At 42.7% G+C, this 18,656-nt stretch overlaps 1 protein-coding gene across 9 annotated transcripts in view; it reads right to left on the bottom strand.

Annotated features, from left to right (window-relative positions):
- Positions 1-6,310: 6,310 nt before the first annotated feature.
- Positions 6,311-18,656, bottom strand: part of TET3 (tet methylcytosine dioxygenase 3) — a 159,467-nt gene continuing 147,121 nt past the window's right edge. For all 9 annotated transcript variants that reach the window (XM_065584393.1, XM_042859282.2, XM_005286506.4 and 6 more), the window contains 2 exons: positions 17,364-17,700; positions 6,311-16,534 (listed from right to left, as the gene is read on the bottom strand). In XM_065584393.1, coding sequence (XP_065440465.1) covers positions 14,676-16,534; positions 17,364-17,700 — 2,196 coding nt within the window. In that variant the 3' untranslated portion in view covers positions 6,311-14,675. The remainder of the gene's footprint in view (positions 16,535-17,363; positions 17,701-18,656) is intronic.

The following is an 18,656-nucleotide window of genomic DNA, read 5'->3' as shown; positions in this document are numbered from 1 at the left end:
GAGAGGACCCCCCCCTCCTTCCCAGCCCCAGCTCAGGGGCTGCTGCAGTGGGGGAAAGAGGGAGAGACACCCCCCCCCCTCCTTCCCAATCTCAGCTCGGGGGCTGCTGTGGCAGGGGAGAGGGGCACATCCATCACATTAGAAATTTAAAACTACTGATATTAAAATATGAGTTGTGTGCTTTTATTTGTATAACAAAAAAGTTAATTAAGGTTTTTTTGATATAGTGCTTTTAATCAAAATGCTTTACAATCATTAGCTAATGGTACAAACAACATTTGGAAAGATCATTAAGTGGTCCACTGAGACCATCACCAATTTTCAAGTGGTCCGCGGGAAAAAGAAAAGTTTGAGAACCACTGATTTACCTAGTGAGGCATTAGCAGAGTCAGGAATAGAAAACATGTCTCTTGCCTCCCATTCTGGTGGCCTATCCACTGGACCACACTGCCTCAAGCTATATAAGTAAATGTGCAAGTCTTTAAAGTGCTTTGAAATCTACATCTGAAACAAAAATGTTAATGTATGGGCTAAATATTATTGAATCTGTTTGATAGAATAGGTTTGCCTTTCAAGAACCATTTAGTGTTCAGCCCATATTAATGGCAGTAATAGGCCAGATTCTGATCTCAGCTCCACCCACATAAGCCTATTGAATTTAATGGTAATATTGTGGGTTTACATTGGTGGAACTGAGCTAACAATCTGGTCCAGTGATTTTACTTCCAGCTCTTTATTTTCAATCACTAGCTACCTGTCTTCTGAGCATAAGTTGATAAATAAATGGAATAATAATTACATCCCACATATGAGAAATTGATCAGAGCACCTTATATATCTTCCCTTGTTAGAACATTACGGCTATGCCCTATTTTATTTTCTCTATACGGACAAAGCTCCTTAGAGCCAAGATAAAACTGGTTCTAAAATTATATGTGGACTAAATTGTGGGCCTAGAAAGGGACTGTAGGAGTTCAAACACTTTGTATGGTAAACATAAAATAATTAGGTTTCAGAGTAGCAGCCGTGTTAGTCTGTATCCACAAAAAGAACAGGAGTACTTGTGGCACCTTAGAGACTAACAAATTTATTAGAGCATAAGCTCTCGTGGGCTACTGCCCACTTCTTCGGATGCATAGAATGGAACATATATTGAGGAGATATATATACACATACAGAGAGCATGAAAAGGTGGGAGTTGTCTTACCAACTCTGAGAGGCCAATTAAGTGACCATTTCAGTGAATCCTGTATGATGTATGCATCAGAAATGTTAGCATTAGTTAGCATTCTAGCTAGGCACAGCAGAGAATGTAAGGCTGAGATTTCTGTGTGGTGGATCGGGCAGCTCAGGCTTGTCTATAGAATCATAGAAATGTAGGGCTGGAAGAGACTTCAAGAGTCTGCGTGCACTGAGGCAGGATCAAATAAACCTAGACCACCCCGACAGGTGCTTGTCCATCTTGCTCTTGAAAACCTCCAATGACGGGGATTCCACAGCCTCCCTTGGAGCTTAACCACCCTTAGAGGTAGAAAGTTTTTCCTAATAGCTCACCTAAATCTCCCTTGCGGCAAATTAAGCCCATTACTTCCTGTCCTACCTTCAGTAGACATGGAGAACAACTGATCCCACCCTCGTTATAACAGCCCTTAACATATTTCAAGACTGTTATCACATTCCCTCAAGTCTTTTCTCAAAACTAAACATGCCCAGTTTTTTAACCCTTTCCTCACAGATCAGGTTTTCTAAACCTTTGATCATTTTTGTTGCCCTCCTCTGCACTCTCCCCAATTTCTTCACAACTTTCCTGAAGTGTAGCACCAAGAATAGGACATGGTACTCCTGCTGAGGCCTCACAAGCCCTGAGTAGAGCTGGACAATTCACTCCCATGTCTTACATACAACACTCCTGTTAATTCGCCCCAGAACGATATTTGGGATAATACAATTTGCATAGTGTATAATTAGCAGAGTAACATACCTGTCAGGTCACTGCTAGTTTCTTTGTTGATATACTCCTATCTCAGTTTACATTACGAAAGAACAATGGACGTTATTACTGCTACTTGCATTTATACAAAAAGCAAACCTGTGTAGCACCCGCTCTCTGGACTATGCATGGCATTGGGAATGAGGAATTCCTGAGTTTTATGCCTGACTCTGCCACTGACTCTCTAGATAGCCTTGGGCAAATCTCTGCACTGTTCTGTGTCCGTTTCCCGTTCTGTAAAAAAGGGAGCTAATATCACCTACCTGGGGCTGTGAGAATTAATGATTTATGCTAAAATTTTCACACATAGCTGCCTAGAGTTAGGCTCCTAAATCCACATGTAGACATCTAACCGGAAGTGGTCTGACTGTCAGAGGTGTTTGGCGTCCTCTGCTCCCATGAAAGTTAAAGTAGTGTACCAGAGTGAAGAATCAGGCGCTTAGTCCCCTGCTCCACTACTCATGCGTCTCCCGCTCTATAGTATAGTACAGTAGCATGGACACTAAGGAGCTAGCATTTTGTTATCTATGCTTACTGTTTTATCAGAGCTGTGTCATTTCAAAGGAGTCCGTGCAGGATTCACAGTATTCTTTGTTGGAGCAAAGCCAATAAAAGCTGTTCTTTTTTATTTCCAGTAGTGCCCAAACTGTTCTTTCCAAGCTGAGAAGACAACAAAATGCAGCTAAGCTGATTTACACCAGCTGAGGATCTGGCCTGCGCGGTTCTTTGTTTCTTTGAAATGGAGGTGCTCTCCCTAACGTATCGGTCTTATCAGCACTATTTATCAGATGGGGAAACTGAGGCAACAGACCATCCTCCTTACCCTTTCACTTTAAAGGTTACACCAGGACCTGACCTTCTTCCCATATTTGTTCTCTAGAGGTTAGGGTGCTTGGTAGGCCTTACAAGGTCTTATCCGTTTAATAGCTTCTTGTTTTATTTACTTGATTCAGCACCTCCTCCTGTATTTGCCCTTTACTTGAAATTAACAAATTACTCTGATAGTTTTACTGGCCTTTCATAGTCCACCACCATTGTTGTAAATGCCTCTTTATCACTGTGTTTCCATTGTTTGCATCTCATCCAAAGTTCTTACCACATTTCTTCTGAACAGGGCTTTTCTGCCTTTCAGCAATCTGTTGTCCAATTTCCAATTACATTTTTAGAACACACTAGTTTAGAATGTGACATATCTAGTGGCAATGACACTGCCGCTGTTTTCTTTCGTAGATGTCTCTGCTCATCGGCTCTCACTCTCTTCAAATTTCATCCGAGAATATCCTTTTCTATACATCTTAATGTATCTCTTCTGTTATTTTTATTAAGGGGCCCAAATCTGCAGACATTAAGGATGAAATTTGTTCCTGTGCAGAGGATCTTTCTCACAAAGTCTGTACCACTTAAGTCCCACTTAAGCCCTATTTTGGGGATTTAAGTAGTCTATAGGTCTTGTATTGGCCCCCTGTACAGGGACGAATTTCACCCAAGATTGGGAATTATAGAATTGGGCCTTAACTTTGTAACTGTATTATTTAACTGTAGAGCATTTGAGAATACAGTTTGCAAGAAAGATACCTCTTGGCCTTTTGGCTAAGATCAAGAATAGTGTCAGTTTAAAATCAGACTAATTATCTGTAGTCTTTATCCTACCCTTACAGGCATAAGAAATCCATACATTAATAATAGGCATTTCCCATTGCTGCTATGATCCAAAACAACCACTCATTACTAAGAAGGTTGGGCGTTGATCATCATCAGAATCTTAACTTCATGCTGCTCTGTTCAAATGTTTCTCGTTTCCTCTGCTGATGCATTTGGGGGATTCACCTGTTTTCCTATGACTGCGTCAGATCCTCGGCTAGTGTAAATCAGAGTGAATCAATGGAGCTATGCTGATTATACCCGCTAGTGGCACAGCTAGAAGCAGTTCACTGCATTTTTCTGTCCCTCTTCTTTTCTGCTTGGGTTATTCTCTTTCCCGACCACTGAATAAATACAAGACTCAACACCAATCTTTAATTCCTGAGGTGAAATCCTGGTTCCATTGTAGTTAACGGGTGTTTTCCCATTGACTTCAAGGTGACCCTTGCTTTCTAAACATCCTGTAGCTCTGTATTCTGTAAGTGTCCTGGCCTCAAGAGAAAGCAGCTGTTGGGGAATCCAATTCTATATACAAATCATAACTTTTCCTCTAGCAGTTTGGTTTTGAACCTTGATATTTAAAACAGATTTCACTACTTTGTGCAGTTTCCCTGGGGTTTCCCCGCTCCTGGCCTTTTTGGTTTCTGATCACATAAAAAGATTGTTGGCTGGTATTTTCACTTCACTGGGAGCTGGACATTTATCTCCCTTCTGCTCCTTTGAATATACCAGCCTCAAACTTTATTATTATTATTATTTAGCACTACAGGATCTTTTTTCTTTCATTGATGTGGGCTGGATGTTTACATGTATGACTCTTATTGGCAGACTTACCTCCAAAATTAGGGAAAGCAGATGTTACTTTAAAGTGCTGTCAATAAACTGTGGGCAATTTGACTTCAGTGGGACCTACCTGTTTGAGTAAAGGTGGAAGACTCAGGACCTGTGTAGACTGTGTGAAGTTCACTTCTGCGCACAGGCCAGCACAAAGCTGACGTACCATTTCGGTCCCTTTTATGCCCTCAAAATAGGGTTTAAGTGGGATGTAAGTGTGATAGGCCTTGTGCGGGATTTCTGCACAAGGCCTGAATTTCATCCTTTTTGGGTGGGTCCATTTTAACCATCCTGTGTTAATCTATGTATTCTTTACTTGCTCTAACAATATTTATAACCAAAGATGTTAAGCTATAGGGGCAAAATTTTCATACCTGAGTGTGGTACTGAATGAAGAGCTGGATTCTGTCCCATTGAGTAGTGACTTGCTATGCAGGTCATCTCCCTGATTTCAAATGGGTTTTTCACAGAGTAAGATACTTGTCACCATGAATAAGATTGGCTCACCCTTGCCCTTTGTGACCTGATTTTCAAAGCACACGCATCTCCCACTGGATACAAATAGAGATTTAGGTGCCTAATTCTAGGGACGCAATTTTGACCTAGAACACTTAAAAGTCAGAGGCTGAATCCTCAGCTGGTGACAAATCAGCATATTTCTATCCAAGTGGCAGCTGATAATCCGGCTCTAGATTTCTTAGGATGGTTTAAGATGGAGATTTTCCAGGGACCCTAAGGAACGACAACCCAGTTCCTCAGAAGTTGAGGATCTGGGCCCAGTTGCCCAAGGGTATGTCTACACTACCCGCCGGATCGGCGGCAGCGATCGATCCAGAGGGGATCGATTTATCGCTTCTAGTCTAGACGCGATAACTTGACCCCTGAGCACTCTCCTATTGACTCCTGTACTCCAGCACCGCAAGAGATGCAGGCAGAGTTGACGGGGCAGCGGCAGCAGTCAACTCACCGCAGTGAATACACCACGGTAAGTCGATCTAAGTACATCAACTTCAGCTACGTTATTCACATAGCTGAAGTTGTGTAACTTAGATCGATCCCCCCCAGTGTAGACCAGGACTTAATCTCATTGAAATTCAGTGCAAGTCAGACAACTTATTCCCTTAGGCTTCTTCGAAGACCTCAGACTAATAGTCCATGGTTGGTGTGACCTTTAAAGTCCAGTTGTGTGATCTTTCCAAGTCATCATCAAATAAGAAACAGCTTCATCTTCACTAAGTTTGGTGGGGGAAGAGGAAAAAAAACACTGAATTTGAGTGCAAAAAATAAATATAAAATTTATTAAAACACCCACAATATTTTAAAGATATCAGGAATAATACATTTCACAAACCAGCTGGTTGTGTGTAACTTAAAATACAAATAAAAAAAAAGGATCCATACTTGCAATTTTTAGGCATCCTAAAAAATAAATTTACTGAAACACTGGAGAAAAAAAAGTGTAAGGAAAAAATACAAACGAAAAAGAGGGGGGAAATTATACAAAATAAAATTATCAGCATAAATTTACTGTACTAATAATATCTACAGTTTAATACACATTAATCCTATTGCCTTGAGACATTGTAAAATCTACCATTCGTCAATCAACCCCAGATAAAACTTCATTTCAAGTAGCCACAGTCACAAGTCAACAAAGAAATCTTCAAGTGTGATTCACAAGGATGCCTCCACTGGAGGCCTTGTCACCAAATATGAATTCAAAGAGACAAGAAATCAAATACATCGAGAAGTTACGGCTTTAAAATTAACTAAACTGAATTAGTCTGTCACAATCCAACCTGTTTCCTCATTTCTCTTAAATTAAAAATGCATTTTTTTGTTTAAAAAAAAAAAAAGACAGCATCACACCTATACTTAATCTGTTTTTGTTTTGTTACATACAAAAAAAAGTATTAAAAATAAAGACTTGGAGGTTGAAAACCAGCTAAACAGTAAAATGTTTTCAAAGTGTGACCAGCGGTGAGTAATCCCTGAAAAATGGATGCTAAAATGAGGAAAAGATGGGAATAAAAATCACTACAAAAAGGATCCCTGATATTGGAACAGAAGAAGAATTAGGCCAGTATGCTCTGCTATTCTTAGGCAAAAACAGCAACATAAAATCTAGGCCTTGAACCTGCACATCCTTTATAAAGGCAAAGCTCCCATGGGGCCTGGTTCTCATTGACATTAAAGCCCATTTTACCACTTTGGCTGAGTAAAGGGACCTTAATATAAATGAGCACTAGGCCCTGTTGAGTTTAATGGGATACTTGTCTTCGTTAAGAAAGCAGGGGCGGTCCCCATTGCTAACGGATATATGATTTAGCATTGGCACCTGGAAAGCAATCCAGGTGCGAGCTGAAGAGTACAGTTACAAAACATAATCCAGTGAGACCATTATTAGTCAAAGGACTAAACAGAACAGACTTTGTGATCGGTTTTGGGTGCTCAACACTGCCCACAATCAGATCCTCACGGCCAGATCCTCAGGTATATGTGCCATGAGTGATGCTGCTTAACACCAGCTGAGAATCTGGCACTAAATGTCACTGTCCAGTCTCACCAGATTATGTCTCGTGACTGTACTCTTCAGCTGGCACCCGGATTAACACGCCCAGCACCTTCAATCCTTGCTCAAGCAAAAATCCCATTGAAGCTCACGGAAGTTTTGCAGGAGAAATGGATTGGAAGCATCAAGCCCTAATATTTCCAGGAGTATTCTCCCCCAGAATATGTAGAAAGAAGCAAATATAGTTGTTTGTTATAATTTTGTTTAAAAGACTAGTAAGGTATGCGGGTTAAACTCTGCTCTGAAAGACACTGGTGTAAATCCAGAATAAACGCCACTGATTTCAACCAGTGCACAATACTTCAGATTTACCCCAGTGCGACCGAGGACCTGATTTTTGATACCATTAGTGGATAGCTCTTTATTTCACAAGCAATGTCACTGAGCCAGATCTTCAGCTAATGTAAATCAGTGCAGCTCCACTGAAGTCAGTGAAACTATGCCAATTTATACCAGCTGAGACTTCAATGAGATTCTACATGGAATTAGGTCCTATTCAAAATGAACAAGGGTATTGAGTAAGATGAATGAGAAATCACCTAAGAATAGAGCTAGAACAGGCCAAAAAGTTCTAAAATGTCAAGTACAGTGTAAAATTAACCAAATGCATACCCTAGTTTTTAATATTTTTATCTATCTTTATTCCATTATCTATAGTTGAATCATAAATTGCCACGACAGTCTATTTTTGAGGTATTTTTCTTATGTATCGTGACAACAGCAAGCTTACACAACAAAACTCAGGTATCTGTACAGTTTATAACATCAAATCACGTGAACCCAAAAGAAAAGAAAGAGTAGCACAAGTGGGGGGAAGGGAGAAGGAAATGTAAAAGTATTTGTATAAGTTTTAGGCATCTCTATGTTTCTAGCCACAAATAGTGATATACAAAGAAAAGTCAGACTAAGCTGTAGAAATGAAGCAGGTATTCCTAAAAGAAGCAGCTATATGGTCTATCCTGCAAAAAACAAAGAACTCTCACTGGGCTATATTCAGCTGTCATTTACATCAATGTCACCTGACTTTCAGTCATGTGATAGCAGTGTCAGCGCCTGGTCCAAAGACCACTGAAGTCAACGAAAAGCTTCCCATTGACTTCACTGGACTTTGGGTCAGGCCCTAACTGAATGCAAAAGGAAGAGTTTGCTCTCAGTTACACTGGTGAAAACATGGGACATCTGCATTGATTTCAATGGACTTTCTTCAGATTTACACCAGCAAACAGAATCTGGCCCAGGAGGAGATTTTCGTGAGTAAAGAGAGCAGGATCAGGGCCCCACAGGACTAAATCCTTACTTTTTGTTTTGAAACAAAGTGAGTTGAAGAAGTAGAATGTTACATTAACTTTTAGAATAACTGCTCTGGGTCCACAGAAACACGGTTCCTTTCTTTTCCTCCCTTCACATAGATGGAATTTGCCACCCACTCATGGGGAAAAAAAAAATTCCATTCTGTGCTCGGACGACTCTAAAACATCAATTCTGCACCAATTTTATTTTTGCATAATAACTATAAATTCAGGGCACCAGTTCTACCCTCGTTGCATTGTGCATCTTGGGTAAGATTTCACGAGAGTAACTAAGAGCACAGTTGGGACCATGAAGTGCATTTGTTTTCCCTGCAAGAAGAAAGCCAACGAAGAAAACCACTTTCATTTTTTACCCACGGTAATAAGATTTACAGTTATTTGCTTGGGTTCTGATTCTGCCACCCCTTCCAATTTATAGAACTTTTCCAGGAGCTGGCAGGAATTAACCCTTAATTAGCTGAGCAAATACCAACTATAGGGACCAGATTCTCAGCGGATCTAAACCATCACAGCTTCATGTAAGTCATATGGAGCTACATTCATTCACACTAGCTGAGGATCTGGCCCTAGGAGGCAAATTCAGATCTCACACCAGTCTAAACCCAGAGTAATCCCCGTAAAATTATGCTGGGTTTCCAGCAGCGTGAATTAGATCAGAATCTGGCTCTATATTTAGATCCAGAGCAGAGATGCTAAAAGCTATCACTGAAGAAAAATAAACTTTATTCTCAGCTAATTTTTTTTCTTGGTTCTCTGGTTTTACATATACATAAGTAGCACCTCAGCAAGATGGAATCAGGCAAAACATGATACAATTTGTTAAAACACCATAGCACCGTTTTATTAGAAGATTTCATTTCATAAAAATATGCCTTATATAGCCCACAAAGCATACTCCAATATTAAAAGGAAAAGTTGAGGCACCTCAGGAATTCTTTTTTCTCTCTCTTTACTATGCCTTATTACAGGACACAGCTACGGTTTTGGTACATGAGGAATGGTCCCATCTGGTTTCCCAATGAGACTTTAGGGCCATAGAATTTTGCCTTTGACCTCATCAGGAGCACGAAGAAGCTTCCTCCCCCAACCTGTCTGCTAATCACTCTGAGCGAAATTTGTCCCCGCAAAAGGCCTATGTGCCATGTCAGATCTATGGGATTTGAGTGGTGTGTACTCATGCTGGTCCTCTGTACAAGGGTGAATTTCACTCTGCATAAGTAATATTTAGCAGTACATCAAATGCAATCCTGGATTCCTTGCACAATCTGAATTCAGTGATAGGTGAGGGAGGCTGGGAATGCAGGATCAGGGCCAATATTTGGTTCCTGTACATTCCCTTCATTTCCCTTTTGCTGTGAGCCCTGGATTTTATCAGAAGCAAGAAATAAGTGCCAAAAGCGAGAGACTTCAGTCCACTCCGCTGTGTCTGGGTAACAAGGCAAAGCATTACAGATGACGAGACTGATGTCCTGAAAGAAAAACATTAAAACAACCTCTGGGCTCAAAACCTCTTCCCATGGAAGTCAATGGAAGCTTTGCTGATGACTTTAATGGGAGCAGGAGCAGGCCCTTTTGTCAAGATTTTCCCAGGGTTATAGACTTGTTTGTTGTCCTAGCACCGTTTGTTGGTTATACCTGCTGCAAATCATTACACCAAAAGTAAATAAAAATCCCTTAGCACTATTCTGAGCTTGTCATTTCACCTGTGTTATGACATTAAAGACAAATCAATGTGGTGGGACGCTGGGCTGGATTCTGCTCTGAGTGGGTAAAATTCACCCTTGCGCAGAACGCCTGTGCACCACTTATGTTCCCCTTAAAGCCAACATGAGCTGAAGTGGTGCGTCGGCCTTTAGCTGTTTCTCTGCACATGGCTGGCTGTCCCCCAGTGACAATGGTGGAGTCAACGGGTCTGGATTCTCACCTCACTGCTCAGTGGACATCAGAAGTAATTCCACTGAAGTCGCCTGGCCTGGTGTAAATCAGCGCAGCGCCATTGTCAGCAATGGAGCTACACTGAGTTACGCCAGCGGAGGATCAATGGAATTGCTCAGGCGAAATTAGAGCAAACATCAAGCCTGTTTCTTCAAGTGGCTTCAAATTTACTCTGGTGTAACGAGAGCAGAATCCAGTGTATCCTTCATAACAGACTCCTAGGGCCAGATCCTCAGCAGGTGTATATTGGCATGGCTCCACTGACTTAATCTTTTGCAGCCATCCTAAGACTACAGCTGTATATAGGGTCCATTTCTGCTTCATGCTATTGGATTCTTTTAATGCTTTGAATCACAATGGCTTTTTCATGGTTAAAAACAACTGTGATCGCCACGCCATTAGATACAAACGATAGTGCCAATAGAAAATAAAGAAAAATATTTTAAACAGATTTTCAGCAGCAAGGGGTTAATAGCTGTGCATAGTTTTATATTTTTAATAGACGTCTGAAGCATGCTAATTTTTAATGACTGAGATTTGAGGTAGGTTATATATGTAGTGTAAAACAATGTGAGACTGCAACAGTATTCCTCATCAATTAAAACACCATTTTAGCTGTGCTGGCTGGAATTGGGAGGTTTGCTTTTACTTGGAACAGCCTTATTTTTTTAACCAAAACTATCTATTTTAAAGCTGTTTGGGAAAATGATAGGCCAGATTCTGACCTCATTTACTCTGGTGTAATTCCACTCCAGATTTATACCAACATAGATAAAATCAGAATATGAGGTCATGACCCTGACTCTGCGCCCCGTTATGCTGGTGTAAAACTGGCATGATGGAGCAAGTGGAGAGTCAGGCTCTATATTCTTAGTTTAAAGGCCAAAACTACGGGCCAAGACTCTGATCTCAGTTACGCCAGTGTAATTCTACCAACTGCAGTGAAATGACTCTGGTTTTACAAGGGGGTCACAGAGATCAGAATCTGGCCCTCAAGGATTATTTGCGTGAGTGAGGCAAACAAGGTTTGGCCCTTCTGTCATTTTCTCCCCCTCCGTCTAATAATATCACCGCTATTACCAATAGGCTATGACCGGACATACATTGAACATGAGTATATTCACAAATGTTATAATATATCACAATCAGATCAGTCTAAAAATTCCTAAACAGAAACCTACAAAGAAGTGCGACTCTGACAGGTCAGATGGACTCCGTCACATTCTTAAAATGCATTCCCCTTCCCCCCCACCCCAAATATTACAATTTCTCGCTCTCCAAAGTCATCTAAAAGAAGCTTTCAAGGCACCCATGCAACAACCTAAAATATGGAAGTTGAATGAGACCTGGTGAAAAGTACGGATGCTGGAAAGAAATCAAAACCACAACAACAACAAAAAGAAGCCATTTTTAAGAAGTTCAGGTCCAACGTTTCCTCAAAGCTAGAAAATTAGCATGCTCACTAAGGGCCTAATCCTGCAACTATCGGGGTCAATGGCAAAACTCCCATTGCCTTCAATAGTGCACGACAGGACCATAAGGACTGAGGGCCAGAGACACAGCTGGCATAGTTCCACTGAAGACAATGGCCGCTCTACACCAGCTGAGGATCTACCCCCTTGAGTGCTTTAGTTTGTTATACTGTGAAGTTCAGAGGGTTTCCTATAAATCTGACTTGGAATAATTCTACAGCCTTGATATGATCTTGGGTATTTATAACAAAGCAATAATAGCTCATTGATTTTCCTTGTCAAATATATGCAACTATACAGAATACAGAAAAAAAAAATTATGAAGGACGGACAAAGCATGTTAAATATTTTGCCACTATTTACAGTTCTCCCACGATAATCTGTTTAAAACATACTGCTTTCAAGTTGTTGGGGTTGGGTTTTTTTTGTTTTGTTTTGTTTTTAAATCTAGGTGAAAGTGCTTTTAAAAAAATCTTTCCCTATTTACAGTTTAAAATCAGACCACACAAACGTTCAGGATGTTTTACAGCGATCCTGTGATTTTCTGTGCCAGTGCACGAGGAACAAGGTTTACAGTAAACAAAACGTTATGTACGGTTAAGTTCTCAGCTCTCTCTCTCTCTGACTCTCCAAAAGGCACCTGAAAGTGCAGAATTATGACTGAGTATTGTTATCCAGTTTTAAATGTCTACCAGGCCTGATCTTTCAGAATCTTATGCAGGGGAGCAGCCCCGCCATCCCCGAGAAGTAATGGGACTACTCAGCTGAAGAACCAGGCTTCTACGTTTGGAATTTCCCACAGAATGTCCTGTAGGAACAGCAGGCAATGGACTTACTCTGACTCCCGCTGAAGTCAGTGGGAATTTTGCCAGTGATTTCAACGGGAGCAGGATAGCACCTGTTATCCATTAAGTACTTTATCATTTATCTCAGGGCTCAGTTCCCATGAAGGAAGAAATTCACCTCTGTAGAGAACATGCTCAAGGGCCCAGGCATCACTTAAATACCATTTAAACCCTCAGGGCCAGATCCTCAGCTGGGGTAAATGATTGTAACTCTAGTGAAATCAATGGTCTTTTTACACCAGGCGAGACCTAAGCAGTGAGGACTCAGGGCTTAAGTTGGGCACAGAAATTGTGCAGGGCCTCTGCACATGGGTGAATTTCACCCTACATTTTTTTTTGGGATCGCTCCATATAATTTCTGCTAACATCACAGAAATCCAGCCCTCCCATGGAGAACGTCTCTCTAGCTTCAGAGAATTTCCTCCCACCCGTCACTCCTATTTAGCAAGTTATTTGAATCAATCGTTCCCAACAGCTTTGTAGAGGGGAAAAAGAAGTCATGATTCAGATTGTTAATAAGCACCACTTAGTTTTGCTGTAATCATCATCGTTGTTATAAAAAATGGCACCAGGAAAATAATTAGCTTGCAGAAAACGGTCGTCAATTTCATTTTTGTGTTTGAAAACGTCGACTTGTCATAGGGGAGTTTTTACAGTACGGAAGCATGCACCATTGGAAAATGTAGAAGGCGGCTTGCAAGTCATTTTCGGTATTCACTCCTCCCAGAGCTGATCAAACAGAGAACGTCCCCTTGAGACTGAAAGCACCAAACTTAGCAACAGTGAGTACACAGAGCAACACTAACTATTCACAGTTTTTGTTGGGTTCTTGAAGATACAGTAACCCCCTCTTTCCCCCTCCAGATTTTTTTTTTTTACTGCTATAAGGTGACAGAGTATGATCGGTACAAAAATAGCATGGAAAGTAGTCCAGATGTCCCAGGCTCCTGTCTCTTGTATAAGAAACCTACTTTCCTCTCTAATGTCACCTTGTAGCTGAATACATAACAATGTGAGTTTGGTGAGAATATCAAAATAGCTGATAAACTATTCAGCATGAAGACAAATCATCCTGGATAATTTGGTCTTGCTTTCAACCTGGTTTATAATGTATTCATCTAAAGTGTCTGGTGTTAGCTCACATTCTGAACTCACAGCACTTTAAAGCCATCAGACCTGACTGTCCTCCCACTTAGGAAATTACCCCTTTGCAGAGTGGCCAGGATGAGGCATAGCACCACTTAAGTCAGACTTAGAGACTTCTGCTGCCTGTTTACACAGGCTCTGGTTTTCCACTGGTGTAACTCCATCAATTTCAATGGATTTAATCCTGAGGTAAGTAGGAGGCAAATCAAACCCTTTACCTATAAACAGGAGCTGTTAGGAGAAAACACCTCCATTAAACAAACCATCTTCAAAACCCCAGCATCTGCCTAGAAGTGGGAATCCATTACTCTATCTGCAACTGATTTCCACATAATTCTCTGTATATTTCCCAGCCCCAGAGGGTTACTGTATCTATAAGAAACGATCAGTCAAGCTGCAAAATATGCACTTTAGTTCATTTGAAAAACCGGATGTTCAAACCATTTTCGATTGACTTTGAAGCACACGTTTCCAGATGGTTTCCAAGCTGAAATTCCCTACCAGCGTTAACACGAGTGAGCTGTACAGATTTTTTTTTTCAAGCTGGTTTGGTGTTTTTTTTTTTTTTTTTAAGATCTGCTTCATTGTTGTAATAATAAAAAAAAAATCCAATAAATACATATTTTAAATGGAATTAAAAACCTCTCCTTTGTGAAAGGACACTATAAATTTTTCTTTTCCATTCTTGTGATGTACAAGGATAGATTAAAAAAATGCGGAGATATAAATATTAGATTACTGAAAAATGTTAACAGCAATAAGTGTTCGTTTGTTTGTTTTTTTAACTCCTCTCAAAGTGCAGATTTTAGAAGGTTTGCACTTGAGTAGATTTTTTTCCCCTACATGCATTAGGAGAAAGCACCACAAAGCAACACTGTGGTCCAGTGTCGCAGACGTTGAGGTAAGATGGCCATATTAGCTGTATTAATCTCATATCCAGCGACTGTATGGTCCAGTTACCTTGGTATAGGCATATGAGGACACAGTGATAGCAGAGTTTGTTGGAATAGCCACTGCTTGCCGTGTTGGGACAGAATCTTTCTTTTCTTTGTGTTGGGGTTCGGGGGCCACGGCGCCTCCCCACTTGCGCTTTTTGCTGAATGGCTTGGTATCCTGCTGGAGCCCGAGCCTAGCTGCTTCTTCCTGCCTCGCTCTTGCCCTCTCCGCCAGCTGCTTCATCTTGGCTTCCCAAAGGGCAAGGCCGTGATTGGGCTGGTTCAAGTTCTTGTGTTGGTAAAACACCAGTGAGATGCGGGTGGGGTGGCACCGGTTGGGTTTCTTGAGCGGGGTGGTAGCGTGCAGCTCCCGCCTGGCGCATTCAATCAGGATGGAGCCATGGGCCGGGGCCACCGCCACCCCACCTATGTTTTCATCCAGAAAATTGTGTTCGCTGTCTGACCACTCCTCTTCCTCCTCATCATCTTCCTCCTCCTCCTTGAGGGTCTTATCGGGCAACTCTTCCATGCTGTCATCCAAGCTGAAGGGGTCCCACAGTTTCTCCTGATGACGGATACTGGGCAAGAACGCGTTACTGTCTGCTTTCAAGGTGCCGAATGGCTTCTCGCTACACACGCTTGACCCTATGGTGGCCGACGAGCCAAAGGAATCCCATGGCTTCTCAAGCAGCCCCGAGCTAGGTGTCGGAGTCCTCCTCTCGTCCACCTTGACCGAGTTCCACAGCTCATCTTGAAACCCAGGGTTCCCCTTGAGGGTGGAACTGAAGTTCAGCTGGCTGAGGTTCCAGGGTTTTTCCTGCAGGTTCGAATTTGCAGAACTAGGCAAGACTGAAGGGCTTTCGTTGAGTCTGCAAGGGCTCCATGATTTCCCAAGCAGGCTAGAACTATGTTGCGTTGCCTGCCCATCTCCAGAAAATACATTCCATTGTTTCTCCTGGAGGTGAGACTGGGGTAACTGGGTAGCGTTTGAGTGTCCATTGAATGAATTCAACTTATCCTGCATGCTCGTGTTGGGTAAGTTGGTATTGTCATTGGGCGTAAACATATTCCAAGAACGCTCTGCATTACTAGTCCTGTCAGAGGGAGACACATTCCTGTTGATTTTGTAGGGGCTCCACCGTTGTTCCTGATCGCCGTTCTGAGATGACACGGGCACAGCGGACAGGTTGAGACTCGAGTTTTGTACATTCATGGCAGCCCTTTGAATGGACTCGATGTGTGACAAGGCGTCTACGGGCTCTTGTTTGATTGCTCGGTTGCTGAAACAGTTTGTGTTTTGTGCAAACGATGGGGTTTCCATTGGGACCGAGTTAGTCCTATGGGACATGGCCATGGACTTCTGGCTGGCATACCTGTTGGCTCTCTCATAGGTCCGCTGGTGGTGGTTTTTGTTTCGTACAGAGTGTGGGAGTTGCTCTGAGAACTCTGAATTTCTGTAAGTGTGGTTAAGGTTATCTTGCAATGCTTGGAGGTCGGGTTTCTTCTCATAGCTGCTACTTACCCAATCCCCGCTCCTCGGCTCAGTGGCACCGTAATTCAGAAACTGCGAAGGGAACATGTGGTTGCTGGAGAATCCATAATATCCAAAGGAGGGAAAAGTGAACTTTGAATGAAACCCATTCATGGAAGGCAGATTAGGCTGTGCATAGTAGGAATGGTAAGAGTAAACGCTGTTCATGCTGTACGGGTCTGAGGGGCGGCAGCTCCCCAGCACGGAGTAGCTTTCCACCACTGCATTGCCGTTGTATTTGAAAGAGTTGTAATGGTTCTGAGGTTCAACTTTGATGGAAGGTTTGACTGAGTGCTGGGGGAGTCCATTTTTCAATGCCATACCTGTGGGCAAAACACAAAGCGCAACGGTGACTGGCCATACAGCCTCGGGGAATCTCCTTCGTAAGCCAAAGATTAAGTCATGGGCCAGTGCTTTGGCTGATGTAAATCAGCAGAGTCCCACTGGAGTCCATGGAACGCTGTTGATCTGCACCAGCCGAGGATCTTCTCCCCAGAACCAATCACTGCCAAAGCTTCACCAAGGGTCACACGCCGCTTATTATGTGATTGGAGATGTCAAGAGAATGCTGGTTCTAAACTAGTGGCCTGTACAACACGACTTACATAGAAGAGCTATGCCATCCAAATGCTGCTTAGAGGGCAGGCCGTAGCTGTGTTTGATTGTGGGTCATGTGCCTACAACATTCTGTAAGCTACATGCCTTGCAGCAAAGCGCAGCTGTCCTGGTACACAGAAGAGCCAAATAAAAAAGCCCCCACCGGCATAGCATTAAAAAGCCAGAAAGGGGCCTGAACAGTGCCTGAACTAGAGGCAGGATTTGTGGTCTGAATCTCACTGTGAGCACTAGTGCAACAGAACTATCTTACACAAAGGATCTGTGCTCTAAAGCATACCGGTGAGCTAATACAACAGGGTACCACAAAGCACCTGTGCCATGAAGCAAACTGGTGAGCTACTGGATTGGTGCAACACAAAACTTGCTACACAAAGGATCTGTGCTATCGAGCGAACTGGTGAGCGAATAAAATAGTGCACCACAAAGGATCCTTGCTATAAAGCATCCTGATGAATTCATATCCAAGGGCAACAAAACTGTGCAACACACCTGAGATACAGGCACTCGGCAAACCCAGAGCCCTGCCCCCGTTACCTGTATTTTGCTGGAGTGTCGGGATTTCTAGTGCTTCCTGCTTTATTTTCTCAGGGGTGATTAGCTTTTCTTTCTGCATTTTCTTCTTCTCGGCGGCTGCCTTTTTGGCTTCTAGTTGCCTTTGCCTGCAAGACTTGGCAGGCTCAGGCAGCTTCCTGACCTCCCTGGGGAAGGAGGTGAGCACCTGAATGGCCCCGCTGCCCATCTTTGCGTTCTGATTCTCCTCGCTGCCAAACTCATCTGTGGTGGACATTTTATACAGCGGAAGGACGTGCAGTTGCTCATCCTCAGGAATCTTCCCAATGCTCCGATTGTCCTCCTTCGTTAAGGTACACACCTGGGGTGGACAGGGGAGAAGCACCAATTAGCCAATGGCCAGGAAGCTGAAAGCCCCATTCAAACCGTTAATAACATATGCCCTGAAAGCATCTCCATTCAGGAAGGACACTTAAATACATGCAGAACCTGACGACTGTGGGACAGAAGTACACGGTTAAAATTAAGCACAGGCTTAAGTGCTTTCCTGAATTGGGGCTACCGTGGTGAGAATTCACACCCAGGATAAACGGCACCTCTCATCACAAAGTATCTGAGACACTTTACAATCCAAATGTAAAGAAGAGTCATTCTGCCCACCACTGAAATGCAGCCACCTCTAGGACGAAGCAAGGCCGCTGTTTAACAGCGCACAGCACCACGGCAACAACAGATATGCTGCGAAGAATACTACATACCCACTGAAATGGCGGGGAGGATTTATATGGATAATGTGGCAGATCTAGTATCCTCACCTGCTTTCACTTCACCTCAGTACCTTATTTGTGCAAACAATTTACTCCAGTCCAGGGAAATTATGTCCACTGCTTCCCCCACCTAGAGCCTTTTAATACTGAAATAAAAACACCTTGCACTCCGACAGGCCCCCCTCACTTTAGGTGTTTACACACATTATTGAAATTAGCCTCACATTCTTCCCCCCGGGAACTGGTAGGGACGAACTTATCACCCCCCAGCAAAATGTAGCACAGCGGCTTTCTGAGCTCATGCAGGATGAAAATGATCCTTATGCAGAGTGTCAACCCAAAGCCCTACTTCAACAGTGTGGGCCTTCTGTACAGGGACGACTATCACCCACAGTGAGTCAGAGCACCCAGGAACAGCACCCAGGAGTGAGCCTTCCCAGAAACCTCGCTCCAACCACTACACGACACTGCCTCCCAGAAAACTCTGCCGGATTTGTCAGGCGTGAGCTCAGGAGTATCCCACGTATTTTGGTGCTGCTGCTGGTGATGA

This window comes from Chrysemys picta, chromosome 2 (genome assembly GCF_011386835.1).
Source record: "Chrysemys picta bellii isolate R12L10 chromosome 2, ASM1138683v2, whole genome shotgun sequence".
Lineage (NCBI taxonomy): Eukaryota > Metazoa > Chordata > Testudines > Emydidae > Chrysemys > Chrysemys picta.
The sequence above is the reverse complement of the archived record's forward strand: the minus strand, read 5'-3'. Positions and strand labels throughout refer to the sequence as shown.